This window comes from Notolepis coatsorum (genome assembly GCF_963971535.1).
Source record: "Notolepis coatsorum genome assembly, chromosome: 9".
NCBI classification, from domain to species: Eukaryota; Metazoa; Chordata; class Actinopteri; order Aulopiformes; family Paralepididae; genus Notolepis; species Notolepis coatsorum.
The window spans coordinates 51,569,767-51,591,049 of record NC_140173.1 but is presented as its reverse complement, the minus strand read 5'-3'; the positions used below and the strand labels follow the sequence as shown (position 1 = coordinate 51,591,049).

The 21,283-nt window shown below is 41.8% G+C and overlaps 1 protein-coding gene across 1 annotated transcript in view; it reads right to left on the bottom strand.

Moving 5' to 3' along the window:
• The window catches only part of ptpn20 (protein tyrosine phosphatase non-receptor type 20), a gene marked incomplete at both ends in the record, with an annotated part of 317,069 nt that overhangs the window by 53,495 nt on the left and 242,291 nt on the right, over window positions 1-21,283 (bottom strand). The window contains 4 exons of the mRNA XM_084321867.1: window positions 5,670-5,752; window positions 8,977-9,153; window positions 9,525-9,686; window positions 10,260-10,324. Of these exons, the coding sequence (XP_084177993.1) occupies window positions 5,670-5,752; window positions 8,977-9,153; window positions 9,525-9,686; window positions 10,260-10,324 (487 nt within the window). The remainder of the gene's footprint in view (window positions 1-5,669; window positions 5,753-8,976; window positions 9,154-9,524; window positions 9,687-10,259; window positions 10,325-21,283) is intronic.

The window sequence follows — 21,283 nt, the reverse complement described above, 5'->3', positions numbered from 1 at the left end:
AGATAACTCCCACAGTCAGCAACACAAGCGGATTTACTTCAGGTGACATAAAACTACTGTGATGTAAGAACTTTGGGTGATTTTTTGAAGTGGGTTTGTTATAGAAATAGAAATAAAGTACAAGGTTTAATATGAAAACTCAGGGTATAGAGCACATTAGATTGGTCACAATACCGTGATGAATGACAGAAATACCATTCATCAAAGAGGATTGGTGCCAACTGCCAAAAAAGGAGGAGGGGAGAACAGAGAACAGAAGAGAGCAGATTGTGGGTGGGTGGTAATGTGTCTAGATTCTATTGCCGGGAAGGTCGTTTTGATGGCAGACATCACCTCTTGACCAAGCAGTAAAGCAGTAACTCCTCATGATTCTCACCTTAACACTTTGAGTGCCAGCCACACGAAATCTAGTTAGTTCATGCCATGCGTTGAGTGCCAGGAACGAGAAATCTCGTTATTTAATCGTAATTTTTTTTATTATCGATTTCCATTCATTTTTCATCAATCTAACCTCACGTTACCACTGGGACTCTGTCTGAGTTTGAACAGGGAAAATACCGCCCCTATCATCTGCCGGATGGTCATGCACCCTTTGGATTGGATTGAATGAAAACGCATGGGGAAAAGAAAGTCCGGAATCCACATTTTACTTGTAAGGCATGTAATCCGAGCCGATTGCAGTCTTCGCCGACCCTCAGAACAGCGTGGAATCGGTTTTTCCAGTACCCAGCGTTGGATCAATAAACGCGATCGATATTTGGAATTGCGATCAGGAATTGGAATAATCTTTTTGGAGAACATCTGATTTGAGGTAAGGAATCTATTTGACCAGTCTTGTGATAATTAGAGCTCTTTTCACCTATATCTCAGCGTGTCCCATATGTGTGTGTGTGGCTGTGAGTGTGTGTGCTGATCAGGAAATAAGATAATCGATTTTTCAGCCCGCTTCTCTAACGTGCATAAGTACACATATACTATCGATAATCTAGCGTTTATTTGAAAACGATTCATAAATAGGCCGAAAAATGACAACGTGTTTTTGTGTATTCCAGTAAAGCGTGATTCCTGCAGAATCTTTTTTTTTTGGAAGTTAAAAAAACAAGTGTTTTTCAAAATGGTATAAAACGGAAATGTAACGATTAAAAAACAATCCGACAATGTTGACTGCAAACAAGTCATTGATAAGCGGCAGGCGTATTAGACACATAGGCATAATTTAAGATATAGTTTATGCGTTCGCAAATGTGCTCGCCCTCTCATTGGCGCTGGCACTCAAGCGCTATTTCTGGCGCCCCCTCCTGGCACTCAAAGTGTTAAAACCTGTTTATGAACCGATCCCTTACCTTAACCCTAAACTAACCATCAACCCCTAACCCTGACCTTAACCCTGACCTCAACCCTGATCTTAAGCTTGACCTTAAAGCTGCAGGGCACAACTTTTACATATAAAAATGAACATATGTTACATTTAAGCCAAATTAGTTTACACAATGTTGATTAAGACCTCTGTGTAGGTCTCAGTATACTGGAGTAGTGTCTGTGTAGACGTTCCCACGACGGGTAGTGATGTGTCATGTCAAGTTGTCAACCAGTAATGACTGGTTAGTTTACCAGAATTCGGAGTGGAAAAGAAGAGGGGAACAATAGTGGGATGGAGTGGAATAGGAAAAAACTTCCAAGTGTCCAAGAAAGAAATATCTACAGCAAGAAATCTGGGTCTCAATGAATCCAAAATGTCAATGTGGTTAGAAGTGGTGGAGAGAATAAAAGCTAGCTTATAATGGTAGTGTCTGGTTAGGTGCGAGGGATAGTGGAGGTACTTCTCAAGGTGGGGTCCGGGAGGGGGGGGTTCGAGCTGAGCATATGTGTGTAGGTTTTTTTTTTAGATAACAGGTATTATGGGTATATCTTATATAAAACAACTAACCAAAAGGTGATCTCATTGGATGTGCCCTGACAATTAATGCTTGTATATCTTATCGTGTGTTGTCATGTTTGTTTATATGTTTGTTTAAAAAATAATAAAAAAATAAAATACAAGTGTCCAAGAAAGGTTTGTGGAGTGGATGTTCCGGATAAAAAAGAAACTCAGCATTGAGAGAAAGGAATAACGTTTTAACCCATTACCCAATGGGATCTAGACACCACCTTTCGGGTGTGACACTATTGTCAACAAAACAAAACAAAAAGCTATGTCCTCTTTGGTGAAATAAGCAGAGTTAGTGAGTCTGAGGGCGGAATCCACAAGTGCTGAAACACAGTTTGCTATCCACAGAGGACGCGCAACAGGTGGTAACCGAGTTCCATCAGCATTGCGTCCGGTGCAATTAGCGCGTATTTAAATGAGGTAATATGGGCGGAACATGTCCCCTTTCTATGCAAATGAGCCTCGTCCAAAGCCGCTCCCAATCCACAAAGCCCGGCGCAAATTGCACTGAGCAGTTAACGCAACGCAACTACCGTCTTCACAGACATGGTGGTAACTAAGCGCAAAGCCCTAAGCGCTATAAAGGTGTATCATGCCAGCGTCACTGCCAGCGTCATGGCAGCAGTAATTGTTGGCAGACACAGGCATTGTAATGCCAGGCGTGCCCGTGAAAGAATATTTCGAAGGAGAATATCACCTTTTTTATTTAAGTGAGACCGAAATCATCCGGAGACACAGGTTGCCAGCTCAAGCAATCCTTTATCTACTGGATGAAATATCAAGGATGATATTGAGCCAGCCACCCAGAGATCCCATGCAACCGTATTTTTTATTTAACGTTGTCGGCTTTCCCAATGTTGTTGGCGTTATTGATTGATTTTGCATCATGATGCAACTTTTATTTGCTACTTGTTTTATTATGTATTCATTATATAAAGCACTTTGAACTGCAATCCTTGTATGAAAGGTGCTATATAAATCCATTTATTATTATTATTATCATTATTGACTGCACTCACGTTCCAATTGTACCACCGCACACTCTTAAGCTCCAGAATAAACGTTTAATTTATAAAGTTTCGTCGGGTCCATGAGGAGTAGACACTGGAAACCGGTCAATGAAAAGTTTATTCTGGAGTATGATAATGCAGGCTATTATCCTAACTAAACATTAAATACAACTTGCTCACTCAAAATATTCGTTAATTATAAAATATCTTCACTGGCACAGTGCTTAATTCGGTATAAAGATTCAGCACTATTAAATTGTAAAAATTTATAATTTATAATGTATTTGTCCATGTTATTCAGCAGTAGGCTATTATGAGCAAATTCAATTAGTTAGATTGGACATTTTGATAAATTATTTCAAGCGGAGAATTGAGATATTCGGCACTACTGATATATGAAGTTATTTCAGGACACTGCCTATATTGAATAACATGACAAATTAGTACGAGTGAACAAAGCAATGAGTGCTTGAGAGGTTAGTCACCTTAATAAAAATGCTTCAGATATTTGCATGAATAGAACAATTAGATTGGACATTTGATTATGTATGTCATCATGCACAAGCACAATACAACAAAAATAAAGAAAGAAACCCATTATTATTTATTTATCCCAAATTAACATTCTGACAGCCGGTCTGCAGGCAGTCAGCCCGTGCACGTCGCTATACATTAACAGTAGTCTATTAGATTATAGCCTGCTAATGTTACCACGTACACTTTTTTTCACCAGTTAACCTGATAGGCATGCTGATCAGCAGTAATGCAACGTCATGATTGTCGTTTTGATGGGAGTATCGCTAAATAGACAGATTTGTTTATGTAGGCTATTGTCACACTCCCAGATCAGCTCAAGCTTGGGAGAGTCAACACCACAGACATGATGTGAACAATGGTCTCATACCACCCTCTAGTGGTCACCCGCAGACGGTGCAGGCCAGCACAGTAACCATATTGTTGACTAATGTATTAAATATAATTAATAGTATGATTAATGTGGTGTCATGGTGTGTACTGTTGTTAACTTTCCCTCCCCTTGTTTGATGTGGGTCCCCTCTCTGGTTGTGTTTTGGTTTTTGCTCTTATAGTATTGTTGATTATTGTATTAGTTCTTGTGCCTTCTTCCCCCAGCTGTTTTCCATTAGTAATCATTGTAATTAGTCTTTGTATTTAAGGGTGGGTCTGTCCTCACTTCCTTGTGGTGTCATTTCCTCCAGTTCCCTGTGTTGTTCCCGTATCGTGCCTATGTTCTATCATGTGAGTTGTTGTCCAGTCAGTGAGCTTGTTCTTCTTGTTTGTTTTGTTAGCTTTGTTTGGTGCTCTTTGTTTTTCGTGATCAGTCCATGTTTGTTCCAGAGCCAGCCCGGCTGTGCCTCCTTTGTTTTGTATCGTATATATCCCTGCCTTGCTCCTGCCTTGAGTTCTAATATTAAAAGAACACCGTTGAGAAGAGCAACCACTGTCTCCTTTATCCTGTCAAACCGCATATTGGGTTCTTCTGTCATGCCGAATCGTAACAGGCTATATTAAGCAGCACATACAAATGACAAAAGATGACAAAAACAAAGGATGCAATGGGTCATGCAAATACAAATTAAGCAAGCTCTATACATTACGCAGTAAACTAATTAAAATACGAAATGAACGGAATACTAATGGTGAAAAATACTGTTATGTCTATGCATCATTTCGGGTTTATTTTTCCCCTTCCTGATATTTGCCAACAGCGCTGCAGAAGACTGCTCCATGAGCAAACTGCGCTGGAGCAGATCAGGAGCAAACTGCACACATAATGGGCGTGTCTGCGCTAGTATCTCATCCGCACAATGTCCTAAAGGCCCGAATATACTTGCGCACGCAGCTCTGTTTATAGTCCATTTTTGGTGTTTGTAAGCGTCAGCATCGTGTGCTTATTTTATGACAGCTGGACACATGCGCAGTTGGCGCGCATATCCACGGGGGTATCTGCGTGGTCACAAAATCTGGCAGGCACACCCGTGCGACGTCCGTGCAGACAAGAGCGTTGACGAAATGTAAGCAATTTACGTCACGCATACCAACGTGCACCCGCAGACGCGGTAAGTATAATGGGCCTTTAGTGGATAGCTTGCAAAGACGGAGCAGATACCGCCCGCAAACCCTGCACAGTTAAGGGTGCAATAACACCGCCCTGAGTCTGTTAGTACCTGTTAGCAGCTCCATGCAACATGTCAGTGAGAGATAGGAGAGAGAGAGAGAGAGAGAGAGAGAGAGAGAGAGAGAGAGAGAGAGAGAGAGAGAGAGAGAGAGAGAGAGAGAGAGAGAGAGAGAGAGACAGACAGAGAGACAGACAAACAGACAGAGAGAGAGAGACAGAGATAGAGACAGACAGAGAGAGATACAGAGAGAGAGACAGACAGACAGACAGACAGATACAGAGAGAGAGAGAGAGAGACAGACAGAGAGAGAGACAGACAGAGATACAGAGAGAGAGACAGACAGACAGACAGCCATACAGACAGACAGAGAGACAGAGAGAGACAGACAGACTGACAGACAGAGAGAGAGACAGAGAGAGACAAACAGAGAGAGATACAGAGAGAGAGAGAGAGAGAGAGAGAGAGAGAGAGAGAGAGAGACAGACAGACAGACAGACAGACAGACAGACATACAGACAGACAGACAGACAGACAGACAGACAGACAGACAGACAGACAGACAGACAGACAGACAGACAGACAGACAGACAGTACCTGTCAGCAGCTCCATGCAACATGTCAGTGACACTGAGGGAGGGGCAGCAAGCCTGATGGGAAGGAGTGCTGTTACAGCTCTCCTAGAGAGAGAGAGAGAGAGAGAGAGAGAGAGAGAGAGAGAGAGAGAGAGAGAGAGAGAGAGAGAGAGAGAGAGAGAGAGAGAGAGACAGAGACAGAGAGACAGATAGAGCGATACAGATAGAGAGAGACAAGAGAGAGGGAGACAGAGAGAGAGTGAGAGAATGAGAGAGAGAGAGAGAGAGAGAGAGAGAGAGAGAGAGAGAGAGAGAGAGAGAGAGAGAGAGAGAGAGAGAGAGAGAGAGAGAGAGAGAGAGAGAGAGAGAGAGAGAGAAGGAAAGAAAGAGATGGAGAGATGGAAAGTGAGATGGAAAGAGACACACACAGAGAGAAAGAGACAGAGAGGGAGAGAGATACATAGCGGGAGAGACAGAGAGAGACAGACAGACAGAAAGAAAGAGAGACAGAAGGAGAGACAGAGAGATATGGAAAGAGAGAGACACACAGAGAGAGAAAGAGACAGAGAGAGATAGACAGAGACAAAGAGAGAGCGAGATAGAGACAGATAGAGACGAGAGAGGGAAACAGAGAGAGAGAGAGATAGGGGGAGAGAGAGAGAGAGACAGACAGACAGACAGACACAGAGACAGAGAGAGAAGGAGAGACAGAGAGTGAGGGAGAGAGAAAGAGACAGGCAGACAGACACAGAGACGGAGATAGAAGGAGAGACAGAGAGCGAGGCAGGGAGAGAAAGAGAAACAGAGAGAGAGAGGGAGTGAAGGGGTTAATCAGCGGGGGAAGAACATTAGTGAAGAAGTAGGGAGAGTTTTTAGTATTTTTTGTTAGTGTGTTTAGTAAGTTAGTGTTTAGTTGATTAGTATAACATGGTTATATGTTTGTGTGTTTGTGTGTTTGTGTGTGTTACCTGTCCAATGGCATTCTGATCTTTTGCTACAGCCAGGCGGTGTGTGGTGTAAGGGTTAGTGGTAAGGAACGCATCTTCTTCTCTGTCAGCAGTAGGAAATGAGGTAACTTCTGGGTTAAATAAACAAACAAACAAACAAACAAACAAACAAACTTGAATTCCATCCATCAGCTGACATGAATCACTACTACTGATTGATTGTGAATTGTAAGACAACACAAGAACAACAGCAACAATACTGTAACGGTGGATGGAATATGTCATACAGCGTACAGATAATGATAGTCCTTCATTGAGCCCCTTGGGGAAATGCAGGCATCATAGCAGCATGGCAGGTATGGGCAAAGTAATGTTAACTCTCTCCATAAGCCTAAATAGACTGATGGGACTGGTCATAACGAGGCATTTTGTAAACTTTGTATATATTGTTTTGTTTTGTTTGTTTATTAAAAGAAAATCCATAGAAAACTCCACAATAAACTCCAATGTGTTTCAGCTCTTTGTTCTTTATTTGTTTCTTTATAAGTTGTCTATGTTGGCCTCGCAAAGTGAATTTCCCTCACAACGATAAAGTGTAAGCAGGGCTTTATTGCAATAAAGAAAAGCCATTTACTGGAATGTCCTGCATCTTAAAAATGTGCATCTAAAATGTCAATAAAATAGCAAACACAAGGGTAAGGTCCAAATAAGTTGTGTATTTAAGTACAGTGTATAAGTGTTACAAAGGGTCAGATTAAACCGAATATATATATTTATTACTTGAGATCCCTTGTATAATATTTGTATATCGTTTGATATCCCTTGTATATTCTTTGTATATATACACAGAATATCCCTTTACCTAGGTACAAACCAGACCATAATATTCGTTCTCCTATTGGACAGCGACCCCTAGGCGCCAACGGCCATACCCCCAATGGCAAGTTCAAAGACAACGCCAAGGCATGTCTCAACATGTCCAGGTTTGCGCAGTAATACGAGACAGAACTGAGGTTGGCACTAGATTATTCACCTTACGTATAAATACGTCGCAGGTGGATACAGCAGTAGTCTTATCCTAAAGTTGAAGCCTTCACCACGATCCAACGTGCCGTGAAGTGGGCCTCTTTGCGTCTAAATAGAGCACTTATAACATGTGCGAATAAGATAGTAAAAGTGTCATAGTTTAGTGAAGTAACGTCAAGTTCAACCTAGTTTAATGTGAAGGATAGTGCACAGGAGAACCTACACCGGCGAATGCAGAGCCCTTTCTGGCTGGATTATATTGCTTTGGTACCGTGGCTGCTGGAGCAGAGAACCGTCTACCCCACTATCGTGTGGGATCTACCCCCGTGAGGAGCATCCCTCGAGCCCGCATCTAGGACCAGAGGCTGGCTAGCTTTCATCCATGCTGTCGAGCATACTTGGATTACAGCTGCTGCTTTGTCTGCCGATCAAGGGGTACATGTACCGACTCCCGTAGCTGGAGCTTCGTTATTCCGCTTTGACCCAGACTTTGCACCCGAACATTCCTCTACCCTGCCGGCTTACAACCGGAGGGAACCCCCTAGTGTCTCCAGCTGACTACGAGTGTGCCTTATGTAATTACTATGCTACAGGTGGCGTCAGTTATACCCATCTTACTATTCTCATGGATTTACGCTCTTGACCTACTTTAAGTGTTCTTCGCCTTACAAGCGCAAGTATAATTCTCAATCTGTAACCTACCGTTGCTGCTCTAATAATAATAAATCCCTCTAACTAGAACTTTCTTTGTCATTGCCGTATTCTTGTGTGGGTGTTCACCAGATATATCATGTACTGTATGGCCAGTAATTAAAGTACATAACTAAGTAGTGGTTTAATAATACCATACTCTCAATACAGTCAGGGAATTGTACCCCTCAGTTACAATAAGGTTGCACAATAGTTTAACGTTGACCACAAAAACACATGCACGCATGAACACACACACACACACACACACACACACACACACACACACACACACACACACACACACACACACACACACACACACACACACACACACACACACACACACACACACACACAGGAACAGGTCACGTATTAGACAATTAGCGTCTGTTTCTAAGCTGGCCCCAAGCTTCCACTGTTCTTAAAAAATTATTATAAAAAGTTAAAAAAAAAATGTAAACACACAGTGGTACAGTGCCGCTATACCATTGTTCAGGGATAGCCGTGGTATAGTAGGCTACCATTCGTATGGTGTGGTGAAATGTAATCACATGGTATGGTAGAGCAGGTAAAGCTCTTACCAGAGGAACGCTCAGCAGGCTTGTTCAACGTGGCTGGTTGTACACCAGGTGAGGAACAAGCTTCAGGGTTGGAGACAGGAACCGCTTTGTCGGCCATGTTGTCTCCAGGATAAGCAGCCATGTTGGACTCAGCAGGCATCTCAGAATAGGTGAGGGGCACGATGTCCCTGCAGATGGTGAGCTGGACGTCCCCCTCAGCCTTACGTAGGATATCGATCACCTTACTGTGGCTCAGTCCAGATACAATCACACCATTCACCTACAATACACAGCAGTGCCATCGTTGAGGATTAGAGCTAATTAAGGCGAATTAAAACGAACTTTAGCCACCTTGTTGGTAAATACCGACTATGGCTGGTCTCCAATCCAATTACTATTGTCATCTTCCAATCACAACCTCAGACAGGGAAGCAACAATTGTAATTGGAGGATCAAGAAAAGAGAGCAGGGTTTGAAAAAGGTAAATTATATTAATCACTCTATCAGTTTATTTTCGATCAATTTCTATTCCAAAAACTACTTTTGCAGGTAAAATTGTATTGGAAAGTGAAATAATGAATCCGCTTCCCACTGTGGTCAATTGACAAAAGAAAGTTATCATTATGCCCCTATGACTGACAGCTAGATTACCTCCAATAGAATATCTCCCACTCTTAGTCGCCCATCCTGTTCGGCCACGCCCCCTGAGCAGATCTCCTTCACTCTGAGCATGCTCCCGTTGGTTCCACCAATCAGAGCGAAGCCCAGGCCCCCTCCATCTGGCTTAGCGAACTCCACCTGCATGATGCAGCTCTGAAGGAGAGGAGGAAGAGGAAGAAGAATAGAGAGAGCAGAATAGACAAGAAAGAGAGAGGATGAGAGAAAGGGAGAGAGAGAGAGAGAGAGAGAGACAGAGAGAGAGAAAGAGAGAGAGAGGCGATTGTTTGCTGTGATGGTGATTGACACTCAAAGTTCAAAGTCTATCTCTCAGCTGTTTCTGTTTTAGTTCTTATTCAGGCAAGAGGACTACTAGCACATGATAATACAATATTAATGCATGAATCCGGTGAAGACACACACACACACACACACACACACACACACACACACACACACACACACACACACACACACACACACACACACACACACAGCTGACCCCCAGCAGACAGAGAACAGGGGCAGATTGATGCACAGTAGACTCAAGTTACGCTGTGTGTTGTCAGAGAGACAGTGGGGGGGGGGGGGGCAGTAAGAGAGAGAGGGATAGAGAGAGTTATGAGAATGTGACAGAAATAGAGAGTAAGAGAGAGAGAGAGAGAGAGAGAGAGAGAGAGAGAGAGAGAGAGAGAGAGAGAGAGATGGTGGTTGTGTTCAGGGACTTACGTCCTGTGCTGGGGCGACAGAGAGACGTTCTCTGAATTTCCCAAATGTCTTGGAGACAGCTTCAACTGCAAAAATAAAAACACAGAGAAAATAATTGATCAATTAATCAGCCTGGGGAACATTCAGATACATTGTATATAGTTGATAACCGACTATCACAATGTCAGTTGTTCAAAGAAAACATGTTATTGGCTGATCCAGAACCAGGGACCGGTTCAAATACATGCTCAAATGCCGTTCCCAGGGCTCATTAAACACAAAACAGAGGAAAACAATTAGTCTGTCAGGGGCCTGTTCGGATATACACGTCATAAACTGCTATACACTAGTTACTCACTACTCAATCGTCATTAGTTACCAATTCAGACACACTGTTCAAACATCTCCACTGAGACTTTAAACTATCTTAATAATCGACTGTTTTTACAACCAACACTGGAACCTTTCCTCGGCTGTCTAAATTCCCAATTCGCCATTTCAACTAGTTCTGGAAAATACATAGGCTCATTAAGTCCAAAATGTCCTTCGAGAAGAGACGGCAGCTGAAGACGGACTCTCTCGGAGACGTCCGAATGAGATTCACGCCCACCTCCATCCTCTTCGGTCATTGTGGGAGAAGTGTTGACGGGTGGGTTTCCTCTATGACAGGTGAACAACGCCGGTCCTTTCAGACTGTCCTGTGCCCCCTGTCCCCTCCTGGAACCTCTACCTGCCCCCCCAGCTACAGTACGTCATACCCCACCATCGCTAGGCAACAGACCGACCTGCCACTGCCTGCCCCGTACACACCTGGCTGTGTGTTTATGGGTCAGTTTCTGTTGTGCCACGTTTGTGTACGTGTGTATGTGTGTGTGTGTGTGTGTGTGTGTGTGTGTGTGTGTGTGTGTGTGTGTGAGTGGTCACTCTATGTTGCATGATGTGTTACAATTTTCTTGTAAACATATTATAATGCACTATGACACTTGTGAATGTAACATCTCGACGACACTGTGAATGAGTTTAACTACTCATACTACTTGTATTTATCGTATAAATAAAGATTGAAGGAATGAAAGAATGAGTGTGCTTGTGTGCGCACATGTCTGCGTCTGTAATGTGTTTGTGAGTATCTATGTGTGTGTGTGTGTGTGTGTGTGTGTGTGTGTGTGTGTGTGTGTGTGTGTGTATCTCTGTGTGCATACTGTATGAATGTCTGTACATGTGTTTGTGTGTGTGAATCTCTGTGTGTGCATACTGTATGAATGTCTGTACATGTATATGTGTTTGTGTGTGTGTGTATCTGTGTGTGTGCATACTGTATTAATGTCTGTACATGTATATTTGTTTGTGTGTGTGTATCTCTGTGTGTGTGCATACTGTATGAATGTCTGTACATGTATATGTGTTTGTGTGTGTGTGTTACTCTGTGTGTGTATACTGTATGAATGTCTGTACATGTATATGTGTTTGTGTGTGTATCTGTGTGTGTATACTGTATGAATGTCTGTACATGTATATGTGTTTGTGTGTGTGTGTATCTGTGTGTGTATACTGTATGAATGTCTGTACATGTATATGTGTTTGTGTGTGTGTATCTGTGTGTGTATACTGTATGAATGTCTGTACATGTATATGTGTTTATGTGTGTATCTGTGTGTGCATACTGTATGAATGTCTGTACATGTATATGTTTTTGTGTGTGTATCTGTGTGTGCATACTGTATGAATGTCTGTACATGTATATGTGTTTGTGTGTGTGTGTTACTCTGTGTGTGCATACTGTATGAATGTCTGTACATGTATGTTTGTGTGTGTGTGTATCTCTGTGTGTGTGCATACTGTATGCATGTCTGTACATGTATGTGTTTGTGTGTGTGTGTATCTCTGTGTGTGTGCATACTGTATGAATGTCTGTACATGTATATGTGTTTGTGTGTGTGTGTGTGTGTGTATCTCTGTGTGTGCGCATACTGTATGAATGTCTATACATGTATATGTGTTTGTGTGTGTATCTCTGTGTGCATACTGTATGAATGTCTGTACATGTATATGTGTTTGTGTGTGTATCTCTGTGTGCATACTGTATGAATGTCTGTACATGTATATGTGTTTGTGTGTGTATCTCTGTGTGCATACTGTATGAATGTCTGTACATATGTGTTTGTGTGTGTGTGTGTGTCCTCCTCTGATACCCCTGTGGAGGGTAGGAGGCCTTGCTAATTATTAATCCCACAGAGAGAGCCCAGTACCTGTCTGTCAGCATGCAGATCACACACACACACACAGCTGCAAAGAGAGACATCTTTCAGCAGTGAGCTTCACGCAGACAAAGAGACAATATGTGTGGGGAAGCAGTTGTTATGTTGTCATGGTAACGTGTACACCAGTGGCTCCCAACCAGTGATCAAATGGTTGCTGGTGCATTCCCTCAGTCCAATACTGCTTAAGAGCCCCTGAGAAAGGGTATCTACCCCTATGTATGTATATACATATGTATGTATGTATGTATGTATGTATGTATGTATGTATGTATGTATGTATGTATGTATGTATGTATGTATGTATGTATATGTATGTATGTATGTATGTATGTATGTATGTATGTATGTATGTATGTATGTATATACTGTCCATACATGTATGCTAGCCTGCTCCGGAAATGGGTAGTGAAAACTAAATTGTAAATGATAACTGAACTGCATTTATATAGCACTTTTATTCAAGGCGCTCATCGGGAGCAGTTAGGGGTTAAGTGTCTTGCTCAAGGGCACTTCGACACGCTGCCAGGAGAAGCCGGAATCGAACTTCTGATTACCAGACGACCAACCTACCTCCTGAAAACTGAGTACAGATGATTAAACTGGGTATAAAATATATATACCGGTATATTAGTACTACTGAGTGTAGTGCTAATCAGATGCATGTACATAGTTGTAGTATTAATATGTACAGTGATACAGGTATAAAGACACTATGGTAGTAAGTCATACTGGCCAGCAGCGTAACTAGTAAGAGTAGCTAAGGGATATGTACAGATATAGAATCTACAGATATATAAAAATTATTACAGGTATGTACAGACAGATGTGGATATATATATATGGTAAGAGTAAATATATATATATATATTGTGGCAGATATCATCCCCGTCCCATGGCTATGTGGAGGAAGGGAGATACTACTGCCACGCAGTGTTAATTTTGCCAACGAAAATTATGACTAAAGATGTTCGTCAACAAAGCTTTTCCCCCCGACGACAACGAGACGTGACGTCACGTTAATGTTGATCATGTGACACTAACGTGACTAAATTATTTATGCATGATCGTTGACTACATCTGAGGACACAAATTTACTTTACAAAAACGACGAATTCTCTCTTCATTTATGTTGACTAAAACAAGATGAGACAAAATAATTATAACTTTTAGAATAATTCACATTATTATTTCAGCATTTCCGTTTCCGGCTAATCGATAGCTATTGCTCCCCACCGTTTATGTCCCACTAAAAGCCAAGCTAGGTGAGGCTAAAAACCACGTCCCAGGTATCTCGTGACTACAGCTTATACCAATAACCATGAACAGAATCTGTTACTCTCTCAACACTCCTGCGGCAGCCGAACAGTTCTACCAAAAGAACATAGCATTTAAGACGACGGAGGCTGAGAGGATGGCTAGGCTGCGAGAAGAGCTAATAGCCTGGGACCTATATCCCAGACACAGGCTTGCTTTCCCCCGTAGATACTCCTTCGTCTGTGTACACCCACCACTACTATTAACATTACACATGGATACAAGGACAAGACCACGTTCACTTAAAAAGGTAATGTTGGTATGAAAAGAAAAGACACAGATGAGTACTAACACAGAGTGAGATGGACCCTACTACTAGTATAAGTTGTTAATGAATCCCTTTAGCGCTTGAAGTGCACTAAAACATCGTAATGACTTTATTTTTCATATAATGTTGGGTACATGCTCAGTAGTTAGAACGGGGGGCTGTGATATTTTGTTACCACACTTTATGCACATAGAAGTGCGGTGCGGTGGCAGGTTCGCTAAGCTAATGTTGTTAGCCGAATGCTCTGATGGGGGCCGCCATTTTAAGTTTTAAGTTTAAAGTGACGTCAGCGATCTACGGTTGTACTCGACGGACAAAATGGGATTGTGTGTGTGACGTGTGTGAAATTTGTACAGTAGGTCCCAGTGAGAATTGCAATCAGTGTGTACTGTGTATTTACACTATCCTAATGTTGCTTTGTTGGTAAAAAAAAATTTAAAAAGCTATTTAAATCAGAATATGTTACATTCCATGTCTGACTATTTCTGAATCTATTGACCATTTCAAGGAATGTTTGGTTACTATAGGGCTTCTAGCCTTCTACTGAACTTATTGTGAATCAGCTGATAGGGTTTTGGCTAGACTATACTTAACCCATTCAGTGCCAACCACGAGATTAGTCGGGTTAACTCGCCATGCGTTGAGTGCCAATACCCGAGAAAACCAGAGAAAACTCTGGTTTTAATCGTTATTTCTTTTATTAGCACTATCCATTCATTTTTCATCCATCCAGCCTGACGTTTTCATTGGGAATGGGTCTGAGCTCGAAAAGGGCAAATACCGCCGCCTATCGTCTCCCGGATGGTATTGCACATCATTGGATTGGATTGGGTGGGACTGTGCATCAAAAAAATAAGTCCGGTCTAGGTTTTACTTCTCGGGCATGCAGCTGGATACTATTGCATTGAGTCCCCCCACTGGGAGCAGCGTCGATTATGTGTTTTGGTGCTATAACGTTGGATCAATAAACGCAATCAATATTTGGAATGGCGATCAGGAATTGGATTAATCTTTTTGCAGAACATCTGATGTGAGGTAAGGACTCTATTTTACCAGTCTTGGGTTAATCAGATGTTTTTTTCTCCGCCATCGCAGCGAGTGTGTGTGTGTGTGCGTAACGTTAGCGCTAACCACGGCATGGATAATAGATTTTTCAGCCCGCTTCTCTAGCGTGCATAAGTACACATATACTATCGATAATCTAGCGTTTATTTGAAAACGATTCATAAATCAGCCGAAAAATGACAACGTGTTTTGTGTATTCCAGTAAAGGGCTATTATCGTGGAATTTATCTGGAATTCTCCAAAATCTCCAAAACTATACTCGTATTCAAAACGGTATAAAACGGAAATGTACCAATGAAAAAACAATCCGTTTCGTACATGTTGACTGCAAGCAAGTCATTGATAAGCGAGGGGTGTTTTAGACCCATAGCCATAATTTAAGATATAGTTTAGGCGTTCGCAAATTTCCCCGACCTCCCATTGACTTCCTTACTGGCACGCTAGCCCTAATATGGTCAAAGGGGCGTGGCTCTGAATGAGTTAATAAATAGAATTGCATTATTTACAATATAAAAATGCCCTTTTTTCATTAGCGAAAACTAGACACAAATCATCAGTTTTCTGCGACTAAATCTAGACAAAAACAAAAAAGACTAAATCAAGACTAACACTGACTAAGACTAAAATGCTCAGACATTTAGTTGACTAAGGGTGCTTTCACACCAGAGCTGTTTGGTCCGGACAATCGGACCAGAGTTAGTTTCCTCAGATAGTCTGCTTTTTTTGGGGTGGTGTGAATGCTCAGTCGAACTCTGGTGTGGACCAAACACGCAAACTCTGGTCCGCCTGAAAACGTAGGTCTTGGTTCGCTTCATCGGACCAAACGCAAGACCAAATATAGGAAGTGACCTGGGCCCTATTCCCCGTACCTGGTTCAACTAAGTCGATCAAGAGTCCCATTATCCAGATTCAATTAACCCGATGTCGAACGCTGATTCAGTCTCGTTCATTCGAACCAGACTTGAGACTCAGGATAATTGCGCGCGGCCGCTTCAGTTGAAAAGACAGCAGGTGTCGATAGCAGAAATCCTGATTTCCTAACGGCATTGATTGATTGATTTAAAACTTTATTAACAGATTGCAGCTCAATAGCCTCGCCGACAAGCCCTTGAGAGTCCAAGGGCCTGTTTGAACCCGTCGGCGGAGAACAAAGGGATTTAGAATCTCTCAGAAATGCTCAGGAAGTCGCGCTTTTCAGAAATCGGTAAAAATAGAAAAATTAAATTTTCTAGTGCTTTGAGATGTAATATATATGTCTCCTTACTTGCTAAACGTAATACGACTTGTAAATATGTTTAATTCTTGCTAAATTGTATAGTTCTAAATTATCCCTCTATTCCCCAAAACTACAACGCGTCACGTACATGCACGCGCGCACACACAAACAGCGCATAGGTGTTAATCACTGAGTGATCTAATATGCATAATCTTCAGCGCGAGAGGGGGGGGGGGGGTTGTGTTTCTCACTGTCTGTCGTTGATAATATAATCTGAAGAGGTCCTGCATTATTATTATTATCATTCTCGAGAATACACGGGACCCGACAGAACGTTAATTTATGTATTAAAAGTAGTCTAACATGCTTTTCATCCTCGCCCGTGTATATACCCACGTCGCGCTAAAACAACATAACTACTGTATGGCAGAGACAGAGTGCGTGTGTGTACGAGTTCTGAGTTATCTCGCAGTTCATTCAAGCGCGCATCACAGTGATGACAGCTCTCTAGAGTAGAAAGGTGCGCTCACAGGGGCGTAGCTGGAGATTCTGGGCCCCATGAAAGAATCAATTTGTGGGCCCCCAATCTATTAAAAAATGTGGGGCCCCCAATCTATAAAACAATTTGGGGCATTTGCTGGGCCCTTGGAATCATCCTAACCCCAGTACAGTACAGTGGGTGACAATATTGTCACAAGGAAAGATGAAATTACATACCTAGGTTTCATGTCTATCTATATCTCCCTCTCTCTCCCTCCATCTCTCCTCTGTATCTCCCTCTTTCTTTCTCTTCCTCTATCTCCCCCTCTCTCTCTCTCTCTCTCTCTCTCTCTCTCTCTCTCTCTCTCTCTCTCTCTCTCTCTCTCTCTGTCTGTCTGTCTGTCTGTCTGTCTGTCTGTCTGTCTGTCTGTCTGTCTGTCTGTCTGTCTGTCTGTCTGAGAACCCAGGTTGCTTTCTAACCTATACTAAAGACATGCCTGTGAAGTGTCATCAATCACTATGGCAAGCGCACATCCGTGGACATGTACTTATTATGATGCCACTGTGAAGCAGCTTAGATTAGACTCTCTGCCCAGCATCCCTCATAGTCAGGCCATGGTTGATGACATGGTCCACCAAAGTTGCTCTTATATCATAATTATGCCCCCCCCCACCCCATAACTTTTGTTTGGTACATTTTAAAGTTAAATGTACCTATAGGTTTTAGGCATGGTCATATAATATGCTATCTAGCTTGTGTGTCAGTTTTGCATGATGATGCAGAAGCCCTCGAAGGCTTATGGCGGCACACAATGTGATATTTCTCTGAATCCATCCATGTGGTACTGATACAATAGTGCATATTCAGAGAGAGATATAGGGAGAGGGAGAGAGAGCAAGACACTCTCTTTCTCTCTCTCGCTCTCTCTCTGTTGTGGGTGTGGGTGTGGGTTTCTTTCTTTCTTTCTTTCTTTCTTTCTTTCTTTCTTTCTTTCTTTCTTTCTTTCTTTCTCTCTCTCTCTCTCTCTCTCTCTCTCTCTCTCTCTCTCTCTCTCTCTCTCTATTACTATACTATTATATATCTATATATATATATCTAAATGTCTAAACCTCTGTCTATCTAGTGTGTGTATACACCAGTATCACTGACTACCACGGCAAGCCTATAGAAAATGATTCTATTTCATAATAATAATAATTATTATTATTATAAATGTCTCTCTCTCTCTTTCTTTCTTTCTTTCTTTCTTTCTTTCTTTCTTTCTTTCTTTCTTTCTTTCTTTCTTTCTTTCTTTCTTTCTTTCTTTCTTTCTTTCTTTCTTTCTTTCTCTCTCTTTCTATTATATTACTATTATATATCTATCTAAATATCTAAACCTCTGTCTATCTAGTGTGTGTATGCATGGCATCAAATCAAAGTGTGTGTTGCTGTAGGCCTGCCTGTATTGATCAGTCACACTATACCCCCATTCAGCCGTAATTGTTCCCTGCTGGGCCTTTGTTTCATGGTGTGAATTAGTCATTGACATTGACATCACATTGCATTCTGAGAAGGAGTGTAGTTCCCTTATCATTAGCTGAATTCACTGAATTCTCTTCAGAGGCTCCTGCTGCAAATTGGTAATGACTGTACCAGAATGTTTGATAGGACATTGATTGAAAACTATCGTCTCAAATTTGACAATTGATGGCTTATTTTGAAGGTATGAATCTGTAATTTTACATTATGTAACAAAAAAAAAAGAGAATATTCTGAGAAGGTGGAGCTAGAAACTCTAGACCTCAGGGGGTTTAAATGCATAATCTATAGGCTAATTTTAAGTCCCTCATTACCCCAATCAATCAGATTATATTTCTTTAAACGTGCCTGCTGGCAGTAGGTTTATGGATTGAATAATCAAATGAGATCTTGCTAGCGAAAATAATTAGTTCAACTCTTTCAGAATTAGGATACGGCTCTCTTATCCATTGATCGATGTATGGTGGATGTTTTATTTGTCTGGCACCATGGTGTGATGGATGGTACTTATGTCTCTCACGCGGACGACCCGCGTTCGAATCCCCGTCTTTTCTAATTTATTTTCTTCTTTTTGCAATGTAAATTCTTCAATTTGGTGCACTTCGAGAGCTATATAAAGAATGACATCCTCAATGCATGTAGATTTATAATATTTTAACTTAAAACTAGGCTACTTTTGCGTATAGTCTTAATATTATATTCCAAAAAAGTTATATTGGAAACGCGGGGTTTCGAACTAGGGTCATCCGCTTGACAGGAGTGAGCACTAGCCGTTGCACCACTGTGCCAGACGGGATATATCCATTGTGTATCCATCAATACAAGAGACCCGTGTTTCGAATATTTTTCTTTTGAATTAAGTTTTATCTCTTTATTCTCAAATGCATTAATGTGACGTCAACGGCTCATTCAATTGCTCAAATCCGTCACAGCGCATCTCATTCTCATCAGACATTTTAATCCCAGTTACAATATCACAATAACGTGTGAGTGATGATACAATTCAACAATCCTCAGATTCCTCGTAATTCATAATCCACAAAGACCACAATCCACGCATAGACACTTCAATTTTATGCTTGAATGAAACACAATCCGGGCGCTCCGTTAAGCAAATCTACAGCGGAGAATATATGAAACTAATCAGAGCCAAACGGCCGATAGGTTTCATTAATTAAAAATATCCCAGCGGGATTCACATTTGCAATGCGCCGTTATTAAAATAACCACATGCAGCGTGTATCGCGACTCCGAGCGCCGTATATGACGTGCATTATTTTATTTAGGACAAAGTAAATCTATAGGCTGAATATGATTTATTATCAGCATTTAGTTCTATTATTATACATTTCAAAAGCCCCCTCTAGGAAAACGAAGCACAAAAACATAATTCAGAATGGTATAATGGGATCTAGACTGTGAGGAATATTTCAGGAAGCGAGCTGGCATTTCTTTGCGAGGGCGTGGCCATGCAGGTTATCCAGCTAACTGAACTTAACCCTGCTCCGGACCAGGTTCAAACTTTCTGATCTGTTACCATGGTGATTTAGAAAATCCGACTTCGGGGAACAGAAAGGTCTGGCTTAAGTCAAGCTATGCTGGAAATGATCCGGCTAACTCAGTTAGCCAGGTACGGGGAACGGGGCCCTGATAAACTGTGCATCTTGGGTAGAAGGAAACAAAACAAACACTGTGGCGCGCATTCACTGCAAAACAAGCACGTCTGTCTCGTAGACAGACGTGGGCGAATGACGAGGTGAAAGCCCTGATAGAAATATGGGCAGAAGACCAAATTAAACAGCTACTTGTGGGCACTCATAAAAACAATGCGGTGTACAAGTTGATGGTGGTAATGGGCTTCAATAGAACAATGGATCAATGCCACGTCAAAATAAAAAAACGGCGTCAGCAATATATTAATAAATAAGCAGAGAATTAAATGAGATGTCCATAACATTTGTGTTTTAATTAGCATAGCCTAAATAAATATGAATTCAAGAAGTTAAATACTGAATTAACGATACATTAACACTTTGGGTGCCGGGAACCGTCTTTAGACGTCATTCCCGGCCATGCTCAAGTTGCCGGAGGACGCTTTACGTCGTCCTTATATCAATATTTCAAAAATCTGCGATCGGATTCATATGTCCCCTCCGCTGGCCTGAGATCCACCAGCAGGACCCACTGAGCTCTCTGGCGGTTCAGGAGCGCCATCTGGTGGCCGATCGGCGCAATCGCTTAAACAGGATGTGCCATAGAGGTTGTGCTAGACGTCCGTATTGCTTCCGGCCACTCGGTACATGTACCGTGACTCTGGCTCGTCACGCTACATAGCGATCGATTGCCAATAACTCGATAAACAACATGATTTGGACGTATATACCATTATACAAGCTGGAGATGGACCGGGTAAATCGCCATCCCATAATGATAGAATTTCTACTCTACGATGATCGCCCAACGGCGTGCGGAGACTGGGGTGAGTTTGAGCGTGTAACGTTACCGTCTTCGATACTAACTGCTATTATCAACATTTGACCCACATTAGATGATTGGTATAACGCTGCCCACGGAATTATAAACGCCCCCTCGCCCATCCGGTCAACATCAGATGACGTGTAGTAACTTCTAGAAGTACGTCTAGTTGGAATTTTTTATATCGCGCTGATTGCCATCAAACTGTATTTCATCATCAATATAATGCATTTGGGGCTATATATCACGTTCTGGAGAAAGCTGCAGAAAGAGATGAAAACATACTTATACATTAGACCATACTTTACTATGAATATCATATGAGTAAAAGAACATAAAATGTGAAGGGCTAAAACTAGTAAAAGAGACACACAGGGACACACAGACACACAAGGACACACATGGACACAGACACAGAGACACACAGGGACACACAGAGACACACAG